The following is a 25,908-nucleotide window of genomic DNA, read 5'->3' as shown; positions in this document are numbered from 1 at the left end:
TAACGTGCGTTTCTACAGCATTCTCACAGAAATGAGGGCGAGAGAAACTTGCCCAGCTACGTTCTCCCAGAATCACTACTTGCACAAAAGAGCAACTGGACGTAAACGGGAACAAGCATTTGCAATGCAATAGGTCTCGCATTCTAAAAGTGTGAGCAGTTGGCATTGCTAATAATAATGCAACACTAGCTATTGGCTTTGTAAATGATAATGGCATTTATTTATGTGTTTGTTTTATAAAATAGATTAAAAAAGGCATTGTCATGAACAATGCCAATAGCTTAAACTTTTGCAAATGCGAGACCTATTGCATTGCAAATGCTTGTTCAAGATTATAGGTAGCAAGCAGTTTGGCAATCCATTGCTGAAACGTTGGGGCTGCTTGGTCCAGCCAGGCAGAGGCAATGCAGATACGTAGAACAGCCATAGCAAGAAACCGGAAACGGTAAATTGTATTTTGGGTTTCCTTATTATTAATCCCCATAAGCATTAATGCTGGAGTAAGAGATTCAAGTTCAGTGTTTGGTCCATAAATTTTTCAATTGCTCTCATCAGGATTTGCAACCGTGGGCAAGTCGAACATGTGGATTAAATCTGCAGCTGAACTATCACAGCGGGGGTATCTAATTCCTCCCCCCCCCCCCCCCCTCTGTGCAATCCTTGCTGGTGTATAGTATAGTGAGAAACTAGTTTTAAATTGCTGAGCTTGAAGCTCCGCGGAGCACACGTTGGTCTGGCCCAGCTTCAGTAAATCAAGAAAGTTATCGTGATCTATACCAAGTTTGTCAGCCCACTTCTTCCTATGCTTATCCAAGTCGTCCTGGTTGAGTAATAAAAGTTCTGCATAGATTCTCTTAATAGTGCAGTTCTCCCCATCTCTTAGAACGTCAATAATTGTAACTTTCCGGAAACCATCCAACCCGCCCTTTTTCCCTCCTAAAAAACTACATAGCTGAAGATATTTAAAAATGATTCTCTTATTAATACCGTAATCACATAGGATTTCGCTAAATGGGCGAATTCCCTCCGGCCCTATTAGAAACCCTATCTTCCGGAGCCCGCACCCCTCCCACTCCAACATTATTGCATCAGAGAAAATTCCTTGAAGCATGAGATTTCTGTATAACTGGGTATAAAAATGAATTCTCCCTAGGCCAGACTTTTTTTTTTTTTCTTTTTTTTTTAAACGCTGCCCGGATCTTAAATGCAGCCATCAACATTTTGAATCTCGTTTTTTTAAAGTAGCTGGGCTTGCTGACTTTTATGAAACAGTTCACAGCATTTTCTCCTAGCAATAGCTTGTATATATCTGGTGACCCTGTTTTAGTCCAGGGATCTATGACACTCTCACCGATAAACCCGCTCATGTATTGAAAGGCCGCAGCCCAGTAATACATTTTAATGTCTGGAACTGCCCAGCCTCCTCTTTCCGGTGGCAGTGACATATACCTCAAGGCCCTCCTTGTTTTCCCATGCGCCCGTATAAACCTATTCACAGTGTATTCCAGCGCTGCAAACCATTGTGTCTCGAATTCTAACGGCATGGCCCTAAAGAGGTAAGGTACTTTAGGCAAGAAAAACATCTTAACCACATTGCAGCGTCCCACCACCGACATATGAAGATTATGCAATCTGTCTCTTTTTTTGGCCTTCCCGATTACTGATTAGCTGTTTCTCTCTACTAACTTCCCCAGTTCAGGTGTAATATTAGTGCCGAGGTAGACAGCTGAGTCAGCCACCCGCGGGTCACCCAAGTGGGCCCCCCTGTTTTTAACTATCTGTGTCTTCATTCTATTTAATGCATACCCAGAAACCAGGCCGAAGGCTTGGGCTTCTGCCTCAATTGTAACTAGGGCATCTTGAGGGTTAGAGGTGACCACTGCGCTGTCATCTGCATAAACCAGTGTTTGTGTTTCCAGCCTTTGAAATCTCATTGGGTTAATTCTATTGCTAGCCTCGAGCTTCCTGATCAAGAGGTCAGTGTACAAGGCAAAGAGGAGAGGCGAGCACGGGCAGCCCTGCCATGTGCCTCGCTTGATTGATAAAGGTGCCGTGTACCCCCAATCAATCTAAGCTGGGCCGTCTGTGCTTTTTATAGAGCCTGAATTGCCCAAATAAATCCTCCCCCAATGCCAAACCATTTAATAACCACCCAAAGATAATCCCAGGAGACCCTATCGAATGCTTTTTTGGCATCCAGGAGTATGAAAGCCATAGGATCCTCTGTGACTTCGGCTGCATCGAACAGGGTTATAACCCTACGGATATGCTTCGTTGTCCCCCTCCCCGGAATAAACCTGTGCTGGCTAGGGTGGACTATTTTTCCAATTATGTGGTTTAACCGGGTCGCCGGGGCCTTAGACAGGATTTTAGCATTGCTGTTCATAAGCGTAATTGGCGTATAAGAGCCTGGTTCTCTAGGGGACTTACCCTTTTAAAAAAAATATATTCTCATGTCCGCCCCGGCCCACGACTCGGGAACAGAGCTCCCTTGCTGGGCTTGACCTACTGTATTGAGCAGATCTGGTCCAATTACCTCTATAAAGGTTTTGTAAAACTCTAGGGGAATCTGATCCGGTCCAGCTGCCTTCCCAGAGGAAAAGCTACCCAGTGCATCGTAGATCTCTTCCGGAGTCAGTGAGATTTCCAGTGCCTCCCTATCTTCAGGATCAATACACTGCACTGGAATTCCACTTGGATATCCTTGAATTAAGCTCTGCTCCCTTCGTTGTTTCTCGCTATAAAGATTTTCATAAAAAATGGCAAAATATTTCCCGGATCCCTGGTGAGCCCTCAATTAGATTCCCGCTATTGTCTAATATATCCTGGATCTCCCCTGCCAGACTTTCTTTTGGTCTCAATTGGACTGCAGGGGTATGCCCCACCCGCTCGCTGAACTCATAGCAGTGCTCCCTCCTGGCCAGAAAACTTTCCACTGCCTTAGTTGCTGTAATATCTCCTATTTCTGCCTTAGCTAAAGCCAACCTGAGCAGTATGTCCCCCAATGAGTTACTAATCAGGATAGCAGCAGCAAGCTCCTCCTCTACCTCCATTAGTATCTTGCAAAGCGCTTTCTCCCGCTGAACCTCCTTCTGCTGATACAGACTATAACTCTGTGTCTCTCCTCTGACCCCGGCTTTGAACGTATCCCAAACCACCCCGGAGCTGGCACTCTCCCTGTTAATCTCCCAGAACCCCTTGAGCCATTCGTTCATATGGAGTACATACTCTGGATCCTTTAACAGCCCTCTTTCAAAGGTCCAAAGGCGCTCTGGCCCCTACCCCCGCTAGGGTAATTGCTAGGATTAACGGATTATGGTCTGAGATTATCCAGGGGTGTTTATCTCTTCTGCACCTAGAAATTAAAGAGTGTGAAACAAAAAATAGTCAAGTCTGATTACTGACGTGAGGTGCGGAGTAGAACGTACTGCCCGGATCAGGTTTTAGGCGTGCCCACACAGTAAGTGCGTTGTTCTGCGCCAAATTGGTAAGTGCTCTAAAAACCTTTCTCTTCCAACCCACAAAGCTATCTCCTGCTTCCCCCCCAAAGTCCTCCCAAACCGTTAATATTGAAATCCCCGCACTTTACCGGGGTAGGCTATGATGCTAGCTCTTCGTCCAGAAATTCTAATAGTTCATGGTCATCCCCGGTCGAGCCATAAACCGAGCATTAAGTAAATGTGTCCTCGTATATCGTACATTCTACCAGCGCCCAACGACCCCTTCTGTCAGACCTTTTCCTCTTAAAGATTATATCACTTCGCCGCGAAAGAATGGCAACCCCTCTTGTCTTAGTGCCTTGTTTGGTGTTAGTGATAAGTTTGAACCCAAGCTGCTCCAAGATACTGCCTCTATTGCCCTCTATATGGGTCTCTTGAACACATAATAGATCTATACGTAATGCTTTCTAAGTTTTGCGGCTTTGTCTCTTTGCCTGGTCGTTTAACCCACATATTATATGCGGGGAAAAAAACAACAATTGATGGACAGAATGCAGGACAATGTCATACATTGACCCCAGTACAGAGATCTGGGCCTAAATACATTGTTTTTTTGCTCACCATGCCGTTCCAGTTTGAACCCAGCCATAAGCAAATCAGTATTGAACCTGTGCCCAATGGGAACAGTTCAGCCTCATCCCGAACTGCCAAGCCAGGTACTCCCTGGACTGGAAACAAGCATCCTAGGACCGGTTTCGGGGTTTCCCCCCTCTCCAGCCAGGATAGCTTGATTCCAGTGGCATGGAGAGCACTGGGGTGGGGTGGTGAGCAAAAGAATGATGGATTAAACCCAGATCCTTGTGACTGGGGGTGAATGTTTGCATTGTCCAGCATTCCGTCCATCAATTGTTTCTTTTACATATGTCGCCCTAAGTGGGAAGGGTATGCCCAGATAGGGTCCCGTGCTCACTACACCACTGGATTCAAGCTAGCCTGGCTGAAGAAGGGTGATGCCTTGAAACTGGTCCCAAGATGCTTGTTTCCAGTCCAGGGAGGACCTGGCTTGGCAGTTCGGGCTGGGTTGTTCCCACAAGGAACAGGGTCAAGACTGATTTGCATATAGATGGGTCCAAACTGGGGTGGTGTGGTGAGCAAAAGAATGATGGATTAAACCCAGATCCTTGTGACAGGGGGTGAATGTTTGCATTGTCCAGCATTCCGTCCATCAATTGTTTCTTTTGCACATATTATAATAGAGTCGGCTCGCGGATTCATTAACTGGTGTTAAACAAATTTCCTTTCAACATATCAGCTTTGTTAAATCTTTGCCTTCTTGAATCTGTTCTTCGATAACTTATTTTCCTTCCCTTTCTATGCTTTTCTAGCAGATTAGACCACAAGTGCTGTGCCATCGCCCTCCCCTCCTCCACTTGACCCCACCCCTCCACCCGTCTGCCCCCCCTAACAACCTTTACGAGCAAATAGGTCAAGCATAACCTATGTGTTGGAGCCGTAACTCACATCTCAAGTCGCTGCAGATTCCCCCACCCCGAACCCCAAATACACCACTGTGTTCCGCTCTCGATTGACCTATATAAAGAGGGGGAGAGAAAGGAAAGGAAGAAAAACAGTGAGGGCGCGAAGGGGAGAGTCTTTGCAGTTAAATTGATCAAGAGAATTCCCTCTGCTGTACCCTATCACAAGTAAGACATTCTCAGCTTACTCTAGGGCCCCCTTAGTCGGCCACTCCCCTTCAGCTTTCCCCTTTAAATCTTTCAGCTCAGTCATATATTCCTGTGCCTTAATTTCTGAAAAAAAAACATTTGCACCCACCCATTTGAAATAACTTTAAGCTGAGCAGGGAACAACAGATGTGCTTCCCAGCCGATCCCCTGAAAGTGAGTTATCGGCTGCCGGAGTCTCCATCTCCTTTCAACCGTGGCATGACAAAAGTCTGGCTGAGCAAAAAATGTATGGCCCTCGAATGTCCGTTTTGCGTCTGGCCTTGTTCTGTCCAGAATAGGATGCCGAAGGAGAAAATTACCGATATATATTAAAATGGCTCTGGACCGCTCCCCTTGCCCTGCTACGTTGCCTCTCCTTTTTGTTAGCGGGAAGCGATGCGCCCTCTGAACCTCCATGTCCCAGTTCCATTGGGCGAGGTCCGTGAATGCTCCCTTTAAAAGGGTTACTACAAATGACATAATGTTTTCCCCTTCGATATTTTCAGCAAGGCCCAACAACCTCGGGTTGTTTGTTCGTTGTCAATTCTCAATCTTCGAGCTTCCACATCATATCCTCTGATTGCTTCTTGTGCGACTCCTTATAAACCTGTAACTTTCCAACTTCCTCCTCCAAGAGAATTCTCCAATTCTTCAAGATCTGTGCTATCTTGTGGGAGCTCGAGTTAAAACTCCTAATCGTTCTGGCAGATTCCTCTCTGCTATTAGTCTCCGAGCTGGAACGTGTTTTAGCAACAAGGAGGTAAGCCCTTACCAACAGGTCTGCTTTTGTCTCTGCTTCCTGTAAAATACCTCTGGGATAACCTTTCCTGGTCAATCTCGCTGGCGCACCTTCCTTAGCTGTCTGATACATTCTCAGTCGTTATGTTTCGTTTATCATGGAGTTCACCGTAGAGAATATTTTTTATCAAACTACGAGGATGCTGACTCCCTGCGTGTAGTATTGTATTGCCCCCAGTAGGTTTTCTGTACAATTTTGTCAAGAGTTCGTTCTCATCAACGTACACTTCCAAATCTAAATAGACTACTTTAGTGTCCCTATCGCCTGAAAAGACTAGATTTAGAGCATTCGGATTTAAAATACTAATCTAGGCTTCAGCAGCTGAGCGGGTGCCTTTCCAAATGATGAATAAATCTATATAACCGGCCCACAGGGCAACATTCTTCACCAATTCTTCAGGTTGATCTGTCCAGGCCATGTGCTTCTCCCACCAGCCCATGAAAAGATGTGTAACTGGGGGGGGGGGGGGGGGAAGCACGTGGCCATGGCAGTCCCACGTTTTTGTTGGTACAGTTGTCCTGCAAAGGAAAAGATGTAATTTACCAGACAGAATTGTCATTTCTAGACGCATCAGGTTATGTTCTCTGAATCTTAACGGTCTTTTGTCTAAGAACCATTTCACTGCTTACAGACCCTTATGATCAATACATGTACGCAGTGATATCAAGAGTAATTAATAACATCTCCTCCTCCCACTGTATCCCATCTATTAGTCTAAGGAAGATCGGCGGGTCCTTCACATAAGAACTAAGGTCTTTGACAAAAGGAGATAGAAAGGAGTCCATGTAAACAGATGAATTTTCCAAGCTGATTTGGGAAGCCACTATTGGTCGTCCAGGGGGATTCACTGTGTCTTTGTGGACTTTTGGTGGATAGTAGATGGTAGGTAGTACAGGGTATTCACAGAACAAGAATAAATATCCCTCCTGGTCTAGCAGGTCATTGTTCCTCCAGGTTTGCAAGAGATTATGGAAACTACCAACCCATCTATCATACTCTGTTCTCCTAATAGGTAAGAAACCGTTGATGCCCTGCAGTTGTCTAAGCGCCTCTGCTTTTCCTAAGCCGCACAATATTACCACCCTTGTCAGAAGGTTTAATGACAAGGGACTCTTCCTTTTTTTTTTTAGTTCTTGTATCGCCCTCCACTGTTTCATGGGGTTATTGTAACTTCTGTTTTTTTTGTTGTTGTTTTTTTTTTTTTTTTACTGTTTAGAGTCTTTCGATCTTGAATAATGGCTTTGTGGAACACATCTATGGCATCATAGGGAGTTTGTGGCATGAATCGCGACTTCATTTTCAGATTGCTCATCCAGCTTTGTTGTGTAGTCCCCACTCTGACTATGCAGGCCGTAATATTATCTCCAATTTCAGCTGTTTGGGATTCTTCCAGAGCTTGAAACGTTAACAGTGCGCCTAGGTCATTTATGGTTCACATTTCCATACCTTCTGTGGCTGTTTATTAAATGTGAGGGATTACTTCTAGGATGCAACAAATGGATTTTTGGTAGTTTTAATTTCCTCACAAATTTGAACAAGTCAATACGAGTGCGTATAGTTGAACTCTGCAGTAAGACAAAATGTCAATCCCAACTTTAGTACCTGTATCTCATTATCACTCAGTGCTCTATCCAACAAAATGATTGTCTTTTCTTAACGGGCCATTACCATTTTCCTCTTCTCCCCTTGCTCCTGGTCACCCGAGGAGTAATCGATTCGCCCCGTCCTTATTTGCCCCTTGTTTGTTTCAATCTGGAGGATTTGTCCGTGGGGGGGGGGGGGGTCGGGGGGGGGGGGGAGAGTCTGATTTCTTATCAATTGGTACGCCTGAAAATAAGTAGGCTCTTGCACATTTTCTTGGCCTTCTCCTGTTGAAGTTATTGTTTGTTCTCCTTTGGAAGTTTCAATTTAGGATTCAGAGGTGTCTCTTGTTGTTGTGCCAATTCTACTTTTTTGCTGACTTTGTTGTCTGTTTGGACACAGCTTTGTATAGATGATTACTAAGTGCACTATAGAGTGTAATCAGTGCAGGTTTCTTGTTTCGGTGACTGTCCCTTTTCCTTTTGGCTGTCCGACTGATGAGCAAGATCATACGTACAGACCACCAAGCCTGACATAATACATAGCAGAGGCAGGACTGTATGACAAACTCTTTGTCACAGTTCTCTTATTTTACCCACTCCAAGCACTTGGCTGCCCAGTCTGCCTATCGAGTTTCACAAATGTGGAGATTGTAATATATGTTGGTTTGCTACAGATAAGGTTCTGGAGCTTTGATATAACACATGCACAACATATAAAATTACTAGATTTATCTATTGCAATACTAAATGTGTTGTATATTGCATTATCTGTAATCAGACCCCTCAAGGAGCGTATTCTGGAACATGTGCGTGCCTCAAAAATAACAATCCAGATTACCCCTTTGCTGTACAGTACAACAGTTTGCATGGCCAAAAGGAACATCCCAGAATAGCCTTCATTGGCGTAGATGCATTAGGCCCTATGAATAGGGTGGTAACAAAATCGTGTCTTTAAGAAAGCCGGAGAGCCGTTGGATTATCCAACTTCAAGTGGCGGATATGGGCCTCAATATGTACAAAGATCGCCATACTTTTCTGATGTGATGAATAACTTATCTTTGATATGTGGTTTGCTCCAGTGAATGACAAATGACCATATGTAAGGAGCCACTATCTTTATTGATGTACATTATGTCCTGTATAAATGATAATGCTTATATGCTTTAACTATTCTGTACATCATTATGGCTCAACGTGCTTTTTATATGACGCTTCTAATATTTTGTATGTGTACACATCTTTTTGGTACTTTGCAAATAAGGAATTGCATATAACACTCTTGCTTCACTGTTCAAAGTTGACAGGGGTAAATAACACTTAGTCATGTTCCATCTGGCATTTGTATTTGCTTAGGCATTGTTTTTTGGTGCCCCTAATAAGATTATATATACCATTATTAAGATGCTTATAGTATTCCACACTTGTATCGATATTTGGTTCCGGGACTAAAGGACACCCTTTTCTATCCCAGCATTAGCCTAAACTAACCTCTCTAAGATATACTTGTACATGCTTGAGAATGCCTCTTTTACTATTTGCACTTGTTTGATTACACAATGTGTATTTTTAACACCCAATGTACTAACATATTCTTATTCCTCACGCTTTGTAAAGCATTGACTTTATTTTTATCAAATCTCTTTGCAAGCGTCAAGATAAGTCCTGAGTCGTAATCTCTTGTCTCTAGCAAATTTCGTTTCGTTACGACGTCTGATGGCCTTTTCATAGTCTCCAAGTTGTTTCTTCATTGCTATTTTCAACTCCTCACTTTGTTTTGTATCTTTGTCTTTGAATATCATTTCCGCGAGTCTCTTAATTTCTTCCTGTAGTTTTGCTCTATCACTCCAGGCGTACTTGACTAGAATTCTGACCATCCCTTTGGCTGAATTTTTTGTGTATTCCATCCATTCTTTCAGTAATTCAAGGTCCAGATTCTCGTAAGAAGGAATGGTATAAATTCGCAAGCCTCTGGGTATTTGTTCGCCGTCCCGGAAATTCTGGAGTGAGGTGGCCTCCCACCATTTTCTAATCTTTCTTGTATGCTTTTTTCATTTCATTGCAACTTTTACCCTTTGCCGATGCATAAAAGAAATCGTAACAGTGATCATCTTTTAATGCATATATGAATTGAGAGGGTACAATTGCAAAGAAATGTGGAAGGGTATACATGAATGTGTAACGCTTTGCTGCCATACCAAAACCATGCATTCAAAGATTGCTGCGGTCTTTTGGGATCCTTTTTTCATATGGACCATGCCTTTTATTCTTATGAAATGTACCTCACGTTATAACAAATGATTTAAAATTAGCTAAGTTTGTGACTTCCACTGACATTGAGGAAGGCGACATGCTGAAACGCGTCTGTCAGTGCTGGCTACTTCTTAATAAATTGTTGCTCGATCGAAGACCCAGGAGTGCGCTCCTGATTCGCTGCGTAATTGCAACATGCTGTGTTTTTAATGAATATATATATATATATATCTCACACACACACACACGTGTGTGCAGATGAGCTCAATATTATATAGCCACTTACATCGATGCAGTTTTGATCTTGGAGTTTGCTGGCTGCAGTTTGACATCCCACAATAAGTGATCCACTAACCCCATTTCTTTTCATGTTTCTTGGGGCAGCCCCAGGGCATGTAGACAGCTTTTTCCTGCCTAGTACACCAGTCCATCGCCTTCTTTCAAGCAGTTAGTTGTGGAGTGGAGGCCTCTTTCCAGAATTTGGCAATGTCTTTTCGTTAGGTCCACCCCAATCCCCACCAGGGTTTCAGATGGCTTGTAATACAATTGTGAATTGCATATGTGGTGGTGGTGACCCTGTGCAGAGAACCCTATGAGCCTTTCTACTCTTAAGACTTCAGACCCTGCCTGCACCTGAACTAGGTTGTCCGAGATGTGGAAGTCCATTAACCAGAGACTCTGCCTAGTACCACCACTGCATCTTATGACCTTTTGAAAGCCAGGCGGTGAAACTAAAGCCCCCTTCTTTGACTGTGCGAGAAGAGTGAGTGCAGCATGGCATAGTAGCTCAAGCTCTCCCTGCAACCAGGAGATTTTGCTTTGTACTGTCTGTCCATGAGAAGGAATGAATGAGCTGCGAGCCTTGAACATTCTGAGCAGAAGTCACAATACAAATAATCCCTTAACATTTTTCAGGGAAGTTAGCCATGCAATTGAACTTCCATATGGTACACCTTTTTCATGTTAAGTGTTTAGTATCTCTTTAGTAGGACAGACTGCCTAGACATTCAATTTATTGTATGTGGTACACTTGCTTACTGAATGTAAACATTCTACCCCAAATCACCCCACTAGAGAAGTCTTTGACTGTTCAACCTTGCTAACCTTTAAAAGTTCAGGTGTAAAAAGGAGCTATTTGGATGTTCATTGAGCTTGCACTAGTAACACGCTGTTAAAAAACACAGCTGTGCTTGCAAGGATTATCTACTTGCACCAGAGGTTCAAACTAGGCTCACTATTCTAAGTACCAACGTTTTTGGAAGAGAGAATGAGTAAAGCTCTACTTCCCATTTGACCGGTAAAACTCTCAAACACCGGTTTACTAAAATTGTGTCGAGTGGACCATTATTCAAGGTGTAGGGCCTAAAGCTTGGACATCAGTTCCTTTAGATCCCACATTGGGAAACTTGTTTCTCGGTCTTAAACTGTACAAAATATTATTAGCCTTTACACCTGCGTCTTCAAAAATCCTGTCTTGATCAATCAAAATGTCTGGACATCATTGGGCTCTTAAATATTAGTAACCAAATGTGCAAAGTTCAAAATCACTTCTTTTGTTACACCAAAAGAAAACACTTTCTGCCCTATTCAGGCCATCGCTGTTTTCGATATTAACCAGGTGTTGGTGCTCTTCTCCCTCCCATTAATTAATTTCTTTAGGTCTCCTCTGCAGACTGCTTTTAGCGGTCTGTTATTGAAGGAGCTGTTGTGTACAATACCAATGTGTGGACTGGGCTTTGGGGTCAGCTCGTTGTTCATGGTTGCTTGGCTCGATCTCTTTTGCTTAGATGTTGTCCAGTGGCTTTTCTTCAATAGTTTATCCCTCTCATGGAGCATAGCCTCTTTACCATCCTTCTGAATTATTTGCACTCACTGCATACATTCTTTACTTTACTACTTTATATTTTTCTTTCAGCACACCAGGTTTTTTTCTTTACTTGCGGTTTCCCCTGTATCCTCCCCCCAACACCACATGCCTATTTAGTATCGGCAACCAACATTGGCATAGCCAAAAGGTCAACTAGCTCTTTTGAAAGGCAAGATCTCCAGGCTTTGGCAATGCATGTTCTAATATTTTTTTCACAAGGAAGTCCAGTTCTAGCCCCGCTGAAAGCTGTATCCCAGGTCCCGTTCTAGCCCCACTTAAAGCTGCATCTCTTAACCACACTTATAAGGCTTGCAATTCAGATCGAGAATTCGAAATCCCTCTTTGTATACTTTTTGAAGTAGTGAGTACAAATTTGTCTGAACTTTCTGAAAATGTTCTTATGATTTGTGTTCGAAGTATGAGTGTTATGGGTTACTTGTCCCTGTAGTAAAATAGTTTGTAACCTCCATCTCGAATGGTGTGACAAAGGTGCCGGTCAGTGGAATCTCTGGACTACATTATTAAACCTACTATTCCCCAAGCCTACCACTTGATTGGTCAAGATCACCATAGCCGCTCCATAGAGTTTGGCCCCCATGTTTGCATAAAGCTTTGTTCATTGAGGCTGATACCACTGTTTTGGTAATTTGATCCCTCCTTCGATGGCACTATACTCTAAGTGAAAGGGTATCACTAATGATTTTTACTCTTCCTCCCACAAATTTCGATTGGAGGTGCCTTAGACGAGAACTGCTAGATTCGAGTTTACTCCCAAAGAGCAAGTAAACTTAGCCATTGAAGTTCTGAACGGTGGTTGCGTTTTGCAATTAAAATAAACACCGGAGTGCATAGAGCTCCCTGCTCAATGGGGGAAGATTTCTAGAGCATACAACTATTTAAACAATATTAACTGAATTAAGTTTTTTTTTTTTTTTTTTTTTTTACTTCTTGTTTACTACCCCTTCCGGAGTGATTCGTGCATGTTATAAATTAAAAACAAACTAATGTGTTTTTACTGCAAGCATGCCATACCTTCAGAATCAATTGTAATATGTTGAATGTAGAGAGCCGTACCATACTGCCGATCATTGTTCCTTGGGTATAACGTGACATTAAAAAAAAAAATGTTAACCATTTTTCTTTCATAGAATTCTGTGGTGTCAAGCTTGCCTGAACTCAGTGAAGCTTCCGAGGAGAACACTCCTCCCACTAGCACCCCGGTCTCCTCTTACAGTGATGCTGGTCCCCCCTACAGGTGAGAATTGGTAGTGCAAGCTTCAATCAGATTTGAACATAGTATTAGGGGTATTGCTATCCAGTATCCGAGTGGCTTGAAAATATTGTTTTAAAGTTCTCTAAAGAAATGGTCTATAAGACTTGCCCTCGAACTCCTCCTGACCACGCCCTCTCAAGTACCTCTTTAGAAAATCCAGTTAATTTCTTGTACCTTTTTACACAGGGAGGTCTAAAACTTTATTTTCCTAATCTTTTCTTTTGCCTGCTTTCCCATCCACTGAGAGTCGCATGTTTCCAGTTTCACAATGTTGTTGTGTTTTTTTTTTCTCAGCCCTGCTTGCTACAAGAGCTAATGTCGTCTTGCAGTGGCAAACATCAACCCCTTACACGCCTGCCTGTCCCCCAACTCTTACTCCCCTCACCCTACTTCTGACCAAGGAATGTTTGTAGATTACACTTTCAAAATGGAATGAACACTGGGCTTGACAAACATATCTTACTGTTTGTCCCTTAAATGGACTGTCTGTGATATCGGCGCCATTGTTATTCTGGCTCAGACCTTAGCTTAAATGTTAAAATGTACTATGTTTTGCGAATTTATTATCGCTCTAATTTTTGATGGTAAGTATAGCCAAGCAATTGACAAAGTCTTCGATTTGTAACCACTCTTTGAGCAAAAACAGCATTACAAGATGAGAAACCTAAACATACTAGAGTATTCGATAATGATAACCCTCCTCTGCACTTAGTTTGTTCAGTATAAAGGGCGAGATATCGCCAGTCTGACTGTTGGCTGGTGGTGACTCATTTAACTATCAGACTAATGGAAAACTATCTCCCCTGTGCTTGAGTTGTAAAAAGTATCTTTTTGGAGCAATGAAAGTGTCTTGCACACAACACTTTTGAGTTGAACTTTTCCAACAGGAAAAGTCATCTTGAAATATGGCTGTTACACAAACATACCCCTTAGGACATCTACCCCTGAAAAGCAAAGCTCCAACGTCCAGGTTCGTAGTTCATCATGCATTACTCTATGGAGAGCAATGTTATAGAAATTCCTTTAGAAAACCTAGACCACGATCTTACTGTAGACGTCCAACATTACAAGGAAGGATGGTCCTGAATCTGGCTGAAACTGAAAATAACAGTTGCAAGGAATAAGACCGAGTCCCCACTTTGCTCAGACTAAAAGTACTTTTTGCTTTGAAGGTTTAGGTTAGCAACGTTGCTGTAATATTGAAAACTAGAAGACACTTTCCAGTGGCTAAATCACTTCATAAAAATGCCCTCTCTCTCGCGAAGTGTTAGACACCTGAGAAAACTAGGGTAAAACAAGGCACCGAGACAGAGTTAGCAAAGAGTAAATGGTACAACACGAAACGTATGGGGGAATTTCTAGGTTTAGAAATGAGTGCAGAAGTGTCTGTCTAATTACTTCCATTGAACCTCCTTCAGCATTGATGCATATAGATCTCTGCGGCGCAATCTCGCACAAGCCGGGGTCGAGGGCACACCACCTCAAAAGAAACCCTCCCATCTGGGACTTACTGGAGGGACACCAGAAAGCGCATTGGATAGCGAGAACCTAAACCTGAAGGAAAAGATCAAGGTAAGCTGAAGATGCAATGGTGCCTGTTGTGCAGTTTAGGTGGATGGATGTGTGTTAGAGGCTCTAGAAGGAGGATGCAAAAAGAGAAGGTCTTGTGTTTTTATTTTTTATTTTAATTCTTTCTCTCTTGCTCATTGGAGACCTCATTTAATTTCAGACGATTGAGTCATTTTTCTGTTTTTTGGTTATACCTTTAACAGCTCCTAAATGAGGAAGTGACTGCTCTTCAGCGTGTTGTTCAGCAGACGAGCCAGGCGTTAAATTGCTGTGTTGATGAAGAGCACGGCAAAGGGTCTCGGGAAGAGGCAGAGGCTGAACGTTTACTGCTTGTTTCCTGTAAGTTTAATGTGCTGTATCAATGCTCTAAATGCAATGTGAGGAGTATTCCCCCTATTTTGAATGCACCAGTGGCCTGTCCTTTTATAAAGGTGCACATTATAACAGACGTTCTGTTGTGATTCCCGTAGTATGCATGCTGAAATTCCAGGTAAGCTGCGTCTTTTGTAATCTACTGAAACTGAGAGGAGGTCAGCCATGCAATTGTTTGTCTGGCAATATGGCACGAGTATCGCGGACTAGGAGGTCCAGTATTTCTAGGGTAGTTTACACCCCTTTTTGTCATTTCATTTTGGTAGGGTCTTAAATGGTCATTGACCAGAATATTATACCAAGTCTGTGTTGCCTCCACTGTTTTGGGCACAGTACATTTCTCAATTGTAGAGCAATCTGGGTGGCATCCTGCCTCCATTCTAAAGAACATTAGTCTTTGCAAGCTAGAACTTTTGATGCTTTTATCACCCAACCTTTTTTTTTCCTTTTTGTATTGGATGCTTCGAATCTGCCTTTTGATAGGCGAACCTTTCTTCCTATAGCCGAGATTGGGTAAGGCATTAGAATAATTAATTTTGCCTATGCCCATAGACACCTTGTTTGTTTGTTAGCTTAACCCGCCTGTGCTGTATTTAGATGCTTGATTATCTTGTGGGACTATAAATACACAGTCAAAGTAATATTGACTATTTATTCATTTCAACTATGAGTTATTCATTGACATTTGGTCCAACCATCCTAGTATGCCAAACTTTTTTTTTTTTTCTTCTTTTTTTCTGTTTTCTTTTTCAAGACTTGTACAGTGTCCTTCAAAATGCCTGGTTTGGTTGTCTTACAAGTGAGAAGGATCACTATTGAAATCCAGTTGTTTGTGTTGGAACACCCTGCTTTACTGTACCTAGTTGGCAATAGCTTGGACACTGACCCTTTGGAAAATGGTCTTTGGTTGGCCTAAACATCTGAAGTGTAAGACTAGCAATAATCCTCAATTTGGGGTTTGAAAAAGGAGATTGTTGATGTCTGAGGCAAAGTTTGGCAGGACCTGAAACCATACCAGATTTTGTTTGAGGCACTGAAAATCTGCGTTTGCCATGGCGGATAGGCTTTATGCTGCTTCGGTGATTTTTCATTTTTTGGTTCAATTTTAAATTAATAGAACTTGTGCACTGAAACTCCCTCACAATCTTCCCTCTTTGGACTCCCTTTTGCAGAGTGAAGTGTCCATGAGCCATTTAGGTTCATATTTTGTGAAGTACCTTAACAGTTGAAATTGTGTTGCCTTGTATCGACCTGGTAATTGTTTTGGCTTGTATCAGCAAAGGTAGAACATGCTGGCCTCAAAGGGCACAAATGGAGATTGGTGCACTCTTCAGGGACTCTTTTCTGTCTCCGCGCATGCTCGGCTTTCCTGGGACTTGGTTTACTGTGACAGAATCCAATCTGAAGTTTTAAGACATCCATTGAAATGAGCAGTCGTGAAAGGGAAACCTAGAACTGCAATTGATAACTTTGAATTAAATGCTTTGAACTCAGTGGAAAAAGCAGGCACAAACCATGTTGTTTTTCTTTTAGAAGTGGGATACTTGCACAATGTGTCCTTAGAATTAAGATGCTTTGTTTGGAGTACTTGCATGCATGTATACTTCATGATACAGAAATATCCATCTGTGTTCCTAATGAATCCTGCTGGCCCAGAATGAAGCGTGCTTGCAATGGTGTAAAAAAACTGAGCGATCCAGTATCTGTAAGGCGTCTTACATAAACACATCTCTGCACAGCATGGGTCCTTCAGAAATGTGTTTTATGCAAGTTTTATTCTGTTGTAACTGGTAATCCATTAATATGCGTTTCTGTTTGCAAGGTAGTCTTGAACATAAATTCTTTCTTGGCATTCAATACAGAGCCAGAACTAATTCTTGGGCTTCTTCCTGTACATGCTACACCAGTTTGTTTATTCTGGATCTTCTGGTAGTCTTTGGTGCAGGGCAGCTGTTGCCATTGACTCATACCTCTGTTTTGGCTGCCATGGTGTTTGCTACCAACTCCTAAGATGCCCTGCTGTCCTGTCACCTCCGTCACCTCTGGCTGCTTATCTTTTGCAGCCAAACTGTCTTCTTTCACCGCATCTTAAGTGCACACAGTATAGCAAACTAAAATAGTTTCTGTCCCTGCCGCTTGCTACCTGGTTACTTCACCTCATTTCCCTGGTGTATGGCTTCTAATGTAAAATTCAGTTTTATCGCTTTTTTTTAATGTATTACACTTTTGGACTTTTGTAATTTGTATTGAATTTTTACTTTTTCAGTAAAATGTATCGGTCTTCAGTCCTGATGTTTAAATACACTTTTTCCTGCAGTTATTAAACATTCTTCATTTGTGTTTTTCAATTTAGAAGTGCAGTTCATAACCCTTCAGTGTAAAAAGTGTGTCTATTTGTATCTAAAGCAATAGAATCTGGATTCATACCGGGAAATTGGTACTTAAAGTAGTATCACTAATCTGCATTGTGAACTTAATACATAACTCAATTCCTTCTGGTAATTATCCCATGGAGTATGAATCATAGTGGTATCTGACAAGTATGTTAAAGTATACCTGAAACTGTGCATTAAAGTTTCACTGCACTAATTCCTATGGTTGGCATTGCAGCAATTCTTGGCCCTGTCTAACACACAATGAACTGTACTGTGCCATGACTTAATAACAAAAAAAATAACATTCTTGTAAAACCCTTAAAATGGATTTAACTTTTCATGTGACATTTACAATAAAAGCAGAATGTAAGCCTTTTTTTTAGTGTTTGTTGTAAAATAGCAGTATTGTATTTCAAATTTTCCCTCGCATTAAACAAGGCCAGTAATTTCCTTACATGAAATTATATTTTATTTACTTCCCTATATTATATAGTATTTTGAATTACTTAGTCTTAAAGTTTTTCATAAATGGTTCTCCCATGACTATTGATGCAAGCAGTTTTAAACTCCTGCCCATTGGAAGGTTAGGCCTAGTACTGAATAAAGTACAGATGCTTATTATTTTATTTTCCATGCATACTTCTCCTGTCCATCTTGTCTCATTCCTTTTGCCTTTCTCTTCCAGCTGAGAAGCGTGTCTCACTGCTGAACATGCTAACACGTCTAAAATCTGCAGAATCTCCGAGCTCTACCTCGCCCCAGTCTGTACAGGGACTAGAACCATGCCACGGCTCTGTCACCATTTCTGATCTCCGCCTGCCCCTGAAAATGGACTACTTGTGCTCAGTGATGAACCGGACAGGTATGTTCCTGGAGGGGAAGTAGGTACCAGTGACTGAAAGCACGAATGTACTTAAATGTGGGGGCATACGTAAAGGGTTTATAAAAAAAAGGGGAAGTTAAACCCATTTATCGCAATTACTCTTATAGTAGGTGTGTTTCTCTGGAAAGTTTATGGTTTATTCATGAACATCTTTATTTTAGAATGTTGGAAGTTCTGTTATCTATTCATCTCTTAAGAATGTAGGCCACTATTGCCTTAAAGTATTTTTGTTCACACAGAAGGCTAGTTGATCTTTTTTTACACGAACCAACAGTAATGTCCTTATGCGGGAGAGGTTTAGTGACACATTTTAGTGTGGTCTCTGCTCGTGATGGTGGCTCAGGGTACTAATTGTCTCCGAGTTGGCGTTAGAATTTGAACACTAACAATTGTTTTCTTCTGACAGTGATTAGTGCTGGTACAAAGGGCTCCTAGTTGGTAACTGGGTGGAGTTATTTATAGTAGAATGGATTTATTTCAGAGTTTTCTAAAGTGCACACCAGACCCAGAAAGTGGTGGAGCACTTTACCTAGAGTGGGAGATGGGTACTAAGAAAATTTGAAGATTTTTAAAAATGGGGTTTAAAAGCAAATGGATTATAACCACATTTCATCTAGATTGATTACACTGTGTATCTGATAGTAACTTCTAGCTGCAGGTTCTTACCTTTGAATTTCCCAGGCATCGGACTGGATCTGAAAGATTTTTCGAGCAGTACTCATGAGCCCCTTTAGGTGGCGTTGATCGGCCCTGCATCAGTCTTCAGCATTATCCGTGTCAGAGTGATGTCGCTGAACTTATAAAGGCGCCACTCAGGCACGCTGACACCAGTTCTTTTCTTTCGGTGGCAGCCAGAGCTGTACCCCTGTTATTTTTTGACAGGATTTGTTTTACTTTGTTTACTTTTTTTTTTTTTTTTTTTTAGGTTTCCTCCTAATGTGTTGGATGTTATCATGTAGGTCTAGTTGTAAGTCCTGCAGAGTCTGTCACCGGGCGATGTCGGTGACTCATCCGCTGCTTGTGTGTCAGTGGTGCTTGGAGCACAACCATGACACCAAGTCGTTCTCCAATTGCCGGCCATGGCGCCGAAGGCTTTGAGGGAGTTGTCCCAGAAACTGCTTGATGCCTGGCACGCGACTCCCTGGAAGTCGAGGTCCCGGTCGATAGTAAGGTTTTGGGGATCACGTTTGAAGCCCAAAGTCCTCTACGTTCCCTTCAGGATCATCGGGACATTGAGGTAGGAGGCACAAGAATAATAATCAAGTTGCAGTACTCTTCGGCTTCTCCCTGTTTGTCAGCCAACGTGACGAAGGAGCATAGGCATCCTGAATATCTGGAGCGACCCCCGCCCAACTCAGAGTTTTATGAGGCCCTGCGTCTCATATTTGGGCTGCCTGACCTCTTCTGGCCCCGCGGGGTGGGGAGCCCATTTGGTTCTGCGCCGGTGGCTCTGACCCAGCTCCAGTGGGCCCTGTGGATCCGATAATGGTTCCATATCGGTGCTGGTCGCACCACTTCGACTTTCCCCAACGCCGGTCTCGATGTGGGTTTTCCTGGCACCTGCCCCATTATCCTCCCTGAGTCTGACACTGAGCTGGAATCGTGTCGCCTGGCGCTGCGCCAGACGCCAGCAGGACCTTCGGGTCCTGGATCGGATCCTCAGCCCAAATCCTATGGACTAGGCTTCGGGGAGGAGTGGGATGGGGTCGCTGGACGCTCAGCCATTCGAGCCCCAAAGGGACTTGTGTGAGGAACTGGGTGATGCCTGCGGACTGGATACCTCTCCAGATCTCGGCATGCTTTCTTCCTCTACCTTGGCTACAGAGGAGGAAGTTTCTCAAGCTATGATGTGGCAGAGAGTTACTGATGTCCTTGACCTTCAACTGCCCTCGTGACATACATGACTAATCTTTTGACGGAGGTGCTTCTACCGGAAGTCTCCTTCTCAGAACCCCTACTCCCATTAAATGAGTCCCTATCTGACGTCCTTCTGGGAACCTGGTCCAAACTCGGCACAGGCCCTTCTGTGAATAGGACAAATGCCAGTCGCTATTGCCCGCTCCTGGGCACCCCAACTTCCTACCCTGGAGAGCTTGGTGGTCCAAGCTTCCCATCCCATGGCACATTCCCTAATGCACCCCCAGGCAGAGTATCCAAGAGGCTGCACTCTTTGGGGAAGAAAAGGTCCGTGAACACTGCATGCCAATTGTGCCACTATTCCCACACCCTGTGGTATACGATTGCGTAAGTGCTGCAGGAGGTCCCGGAGTAGGCACGGACCATCCTCTTCCAAGCCTTTACAGACTGGAGAGAGGCAGCAAAGTTCATGATCTGTTGTTGTCTGGACACGACTGACTCACCAGGGAGAACAATTTCCTAGATGGTCACCCTGAGGTGCCACACCTGGCTAAGGAAAGACGGTCTTCTCTGGGGATTTCCTAGCTTTCCGTATGGATCTGCCCTTCGATGGCTCTCTTCTCCTCAGACCAGGCAGACTCTGCGCTGGAACGTTTTAAAGGACTCGCTGGTTATGGACAAGTCCTTTAGCCTCTGCTGCCCCTCATCATCCCCATCTGCACCTATGGAAGGGGTTTTCAACCACACCAACACTGTTCCAGCTAGCCCTTCACCCCACCCTCGGTAGCTGCAGCCACCAAACCTTCCTAATCTTGCCCTTCATGGGAGGCTAGTTGGTGGAAGAATCCGCCACCACTGGCAGTCCATAACATCAGATAGGGGCTACTCCCTCCCCTTCGAGACCACCCCTCCCTCCATGCCTCCATTTTACGATTGGCTGACTTAGAATCATATGTCCTTGCTCCGTGGGGAAGTCATGGCTCTCTTGGCCAAGGGAGTCGTGGAGAGGGTTCCGGGGACAGAAGTAGGCTGTGGTTGTTGTTCCCACTACTTTTTTGGTCCACATAAAAGGGGACTTTGTTCTAGTCTAGACCCCGAGCCGTCAACCTCCTTTCTCTTTTTTTTTTTTTTTTTTAAATTTTATTTATTGTTTTATTTCAACAATCAGTCATACATTGAGCAGAGTAAAAAGAAAGAAAAAAAGTTCAAGATAGTTTACACGCAAGAGAAGTTGACAACAATAATGCAGAAATAAAGAGAATACTTTAAATCCATTTAGTAATTGGGTCCCACATTTTTAAACCTTGCTTTTTTTTCCTTATCCCCTTAAGCCTATACATAGCCATTTCTATATGATAAATATGGAGTAGCTTACATTGCCATTGATGAAAGGTTGGGGGTTCATTATCAATTCAGCGGGAGGTGATGCAGAACCGAAAAACAGACATACAAATGAACAGAAATGCTTCTTCAACCTGGGATCTTACCCCGGCCTGATTTGTTTGAATGCCAAAGATTACCAATTCAGGAGAAAGTTTCACAACAATGCCTAAAGTATTATTAATAAAAGATTCGATATCAGTAATAAAGCGAGAAAGTTTCTCACATCTAAAAAACATATGAATAGAGTCCGCATCCACCTCTACACAACGATTACATCTTGACTCTCCCCCAACCTTCCACTTAGCTATCTTAACAGGAGAGAAGTAAAGGTCAAAAATAGACATATAGTGTTGACTTTGAAGGGATCCATTAAAAAGTACTTTAATAGATATTTCAATTGATCTTCCCATATCAATGTTTAATAAATCTAACTTCCTTTGCCATTTATTCTCAGCCGAGAATAGATCATCTTCACATAGATTGCTAATCATTTGATACACTGGGCCAATTTTCTTTGTTTTCCTGATAGTTTCCAATATCTTATTAGAGTTCATGCAAGAATGAGTGAGGACCATTTGATTCTATAAAGCTCCGAATCTGAAGATACTTAAAAAAATAATGTGGTAATAGGCCAAATTTAGTCTGGAGAACAGAAAATGAAGAGAATTGAGTATCTTGATATAAGTCACCAAGAGTCTGTATTCCTGAGTAAAACCATGCTCTAATAATTTGATCATGAAACACAGAGGGTAAAGGTGTCACCAAAAGCGTAGGCAGTTCAACGGCGTCCTTCCCGCCTGACGCGTTTCGAGGTAAAATCCTCTTCTTAAGAGGCGTGGACGTGGGTGAAAGTTCTGTGCCTTCAGGACTCCTCCTTTATTGCAGGTAAGCCCGCCCTTCATGGGCAGTTCCGATAGAACAGAGCAGGGATTGCTGGGCCACGTAGTCCTGATGGATTATTTCTTTAATCGCCGCACATGTGATTAGCTGCCGCAAAGTTCCAAGCCCTCAGATGGGCCTTGATGCACACGTCTCCCCTCTAAATCCATACAGCGTCCCCAACACGAAGATTGGCCCCCCATTTCCGGGGTGGTGCACTCCCGACGTCTGGGCTGCCGCCAAAAATGCTTGCTCAAAGGTTGCCCTTGTGGTGGGAAGCACTCCAACGCTGTTTGTAGTACAGAGACTTTACCTCGAAACGCGTCAGGCGGGAAGGACGCCGTTGAACTGCCTACGCTTTTGGTGACACCTTTCCCCTTATATCATTAAAAGTCTCTGTACTACAAACAGCGGATCTTTTTTCCGACGTTGGATCGTCATCGAGAAGCTCCAGGATTTCAATCGAAGGAAGAAGGAGAAAACGAGAGTTTCATTGAGAAAAAACAGCTGAGATAACAGAGAGGAATAAATTACATCCGGGACGCGAAGAAGGAAGAATTCCCAGGGATTTTCTTTGACGCCCTTCGAGGATGCGCACTCAGAGGCTCTGAGCGCAATGGACAAGACACCATTCAAATTCTGCCCTAACTGCCACCACAAGTTCGCGCAGAAGGACCAGCATCCGGTCTGCAACCTTTGCCTACCGATTGACCACCCGAGCAAGGACTGCAACGCCTGTTCAGCTTTCGCGCCGAAGACGCTCCGAGTGAGAGAACGCCAGAGAAGAGCTAACTTCAGCATGGAAGGCAAAGGTAAGGCCCCGTCGCTTTACGACCTGGGCATCTCCACCGACGATGAGGACAACATCGCCGAAGGACCCGACAGCTTCACGGTCGCAGAGACCGATATGAAAACGCCTGATGAGGTAAGAGAATCGTCGAGTTCAAAACCCCCGAAAGGGCCTCGAAAACCGAGACAGACTCTCGAAAATCCGAGTCAAAGTCCTCGAAAGGAGCACCGGCGCCGAAAATTTCGACGACCAAGGGTGGATCCATGGACAAAAGGCCGAGCGGATCCTGCGAGAAGGACTCCCTGGTGCCGAGGGACGCCGAAAGGCTGAGTTCGTCGAAAGCAGCCCACGAAGCGGGACGTTCGACGCAGAAAGACAGGCCAGCGTCGGCGCAAGCTCCGTCAAAGAGCCGCGGTCGACGTCGAAAGCATCTCCGAAATGGAGAAGAAGAAGAGAAGACTCAAAGCGGAGATGGAGAGCATCCTTCAGAGGAAGAAGGAGTTCGACGCCAAATTGAAAGAATTCCGAATTCCAACGACTCCGTCGACCGGACGTCGTCGAGATCGAGGAGCAGGACGAATTCTACGCCGAGGGGCTGCCGAGAGATCATGAGGAGGAGGAAGAAGGCACCTACTATGAAGGCGAAGACGAGGAGGCCGACCAGCAGTCGGTCTACGGCTCAGCGCCATCAACCACTCACGAACTGGATTGGCAAGATATCGACGCCGAAAATCCCGAAGAGCCCGTGGACACGTATCCTTCGAGGCCTTCACACCAGACAACATCGGGGTGTTTAATATGGTCGTCAGCAGTGCTGTAGCAGCCTTTGGGGTAAAACTGGACGAGGAGAAGCCGAAAGCTGATTCCCTCCTCGAGACCCTGCTCCCCATTCAGACGAGGAGCCAGTTCCTTCCCATGCTCCAAAGCGTAATGAACCTGGGGAAGGAAGCCTTTAAGGAGCCAGCAACATGCCGGTCCATCACGCCCAGGACGGAGAAGAAATACAAGCACTCCTCCCTGGACCCGCCTTACATCAAGGGAGCGGTCACTGCTGACTTCATCATCGCTTCCACGGCCAGGAGAAGGGCCAACGTGCCAGCGACCTCGGGGCCACCCCCCGATAAGGAAAGCAGGAGAATGGACCTCACTGGAAGGAAGGTCGAAAGGAACGCGGCGATGCACTGGCGCATAGCGAACTCCAATGCGCTTCTCAATAGACACCAGTACCAGCACTGGGACGAGATGGGGGAGTTAGTCAAACACCTCCCTGAAGAGTACCGCCAAAGAGCATCCCACCTTGTAGAAGAAGGTAAAAACATAGCCAACTCATGCATTAAAACTGCATTGGACGGGGCGGAAACTTCCAGCAGACTAATGGCCATTGGGATCACCGAACGGAGACAGGCCTGGCTGAGAATCTCTGGATTCAAACAGGAGGTGCAGAGCAACATATTAAGCACCCCTTTCAACAGTGAAACACTGTTCGGGGCGACAGTGGCCGAAAAACTCACCCAGCTGAAGAAAGAGAACGAGACGGCAAGGTCCATGGGGGCCCTACAGTTCAGGGGGATGAGAAGAGGCACTACAACTAGAAGACCCTACGGTAGAGGGGGTAACCAGCAGGGAACATCGCACCAGACGTTAGAGCAGGGTGAAAGTCACGGCCAGCAAGGTCAGCAAAAGCAAAACTGGCAGTACCAGCCAAGGGGCCAGTCCTTTCGCGGGAGAGGAAACGGATGTGGTCAAAGGAGACGAGGGAGTGACCAACCCTCACCGAAGTGACTCGGCACGCATGGGGACACTCACCCCCAACATACCCCCAGGGGTGAGGCGCAATGCAAAACCAACAAGGGGGAGAAGAGACCCAATCGCCTACGAACATCCAACGCCCGTAGGCGGAAGGCTGGGACTCTACCTACAGGAATGGCAACGTATAACCACGGACAAGTGGATACTGAACGTCATACAACACGGTTACTGCGTGGACTTGGAGGGGACGCCTCCAAACAGAAAACCAAGACGAAGGCAACGCTCAGGTCAGGAGCTTGCTCAACTCAGAGAGGAAACACTGAAGCTGCTCGAAAAGAGAGGCATCGAGCCAGTGCCTTACAAGGAAAGGAACAAAGGGGTCTACTCGAACTACTTCGTGGTACCAAAAGTAGACGGAAATCTCAGGCCCATCCTAGATCTGCGATACCTAAACAAATACGTCCGAACACAAAAGTTCAAAATGACATCACTACAGGAGGTGCTGCCCCAAGTAAGGGACGAAGACTTCATGTCCACCGTGGACCTCAAGGATGCCTACCTGCACATCCCAATAAACAGAAGGCACAAAAGACTTTTAAGATTCAGCATCAACCAGGACCATTACCAATTCACGACCCTGGCCTTCGGGCTAAAATCAGCACCAAGGGTATTCACGAAATGCCTGTCGGCAGTCGCAGCATACCTACGAAGGAAGGGGATTCATGTGTACCCTTACCTAGACGACTGGCTGATCAAAGCAAACACCCAAGAAAAGTGCGAGAAACACGCAGAGCAGGTGACAAAGACACTGACGAACCTGGGGTTCTCCATACACTGGGGGAAGTCATCAATGAAGCCAGAACAGGTGAAGATTTTCCTGGGAGCAAAAATCAACACCATAGACAAAGTTGTGCCCAGCGACAGGAGAGCAGAAGCCCTACTGAGAGAGACGAGTCTCTACCAGAAGGGGCGAGTTCTGACAGTGAGGACAGTGAGCAAGATCATGGGGATGATGGCGTCATGTATCCACCTGGTCCCGAATGTACGACTTCACATGAGACCATTCCAAGAATGGCTACAACAGCAATGGTCACAGGCAAGCGGAAGTTGGGAAG

The 25,908-nt window shown here is 44.3% G+C and overlaps 1 protein-coding gene across 3 annotated transcripts in view; it reads left to right on the top strand.

The window, feature by feature from the left end:
• LOC146775920 (anillin-like) overlaps window positions 1-25,908 on the top strand; it is a 284,167-nt gene that overhangs the window by 141,430 nt on the left and 116,829 nt on the right. For all 3 annotated transcript variants that reach the window (XM_085639582.1, XM_085639581.1, XM_085639580.1), the window contains exons 11-14: window positions 12,812-12,918; window positions 14,355-14,508; window positions 14,709-14,844; window positions 17,938-18,114. In XM_085639582.1, coding sequence (XP_085495708.1) covers window positions 12,812-12,918; window positions 14,355-14,508; window positions 14,709-14,844; window positions 17,938-18,114 — 574 coding nt within the window. The remainder of the gene's footprint in view (window positions 1-12,811; window positions 12,919-14,354; window positions 14,509-14,708; window positions 14,845-17,937; window positions 18,115-25,908) is intronic.

The sequence above is a fragment of the Triturus cristatus genome, chromosome 12, assembly GCF_964204655.1.
Source record: "Triturus cristatus chromosome 12, aTriCri1.1, whole genome shotgun sequence".
Taxonomy (NCBI): domain Eukaryota; kingdom Metazoa; phylum Chordata; class Amphibia; order Caudata; family Salamandridae; genus Triturus; species Triturus cristatus.
This window is presented reverse-complemented; position numbering and strand designations above follow the sequence as displayed.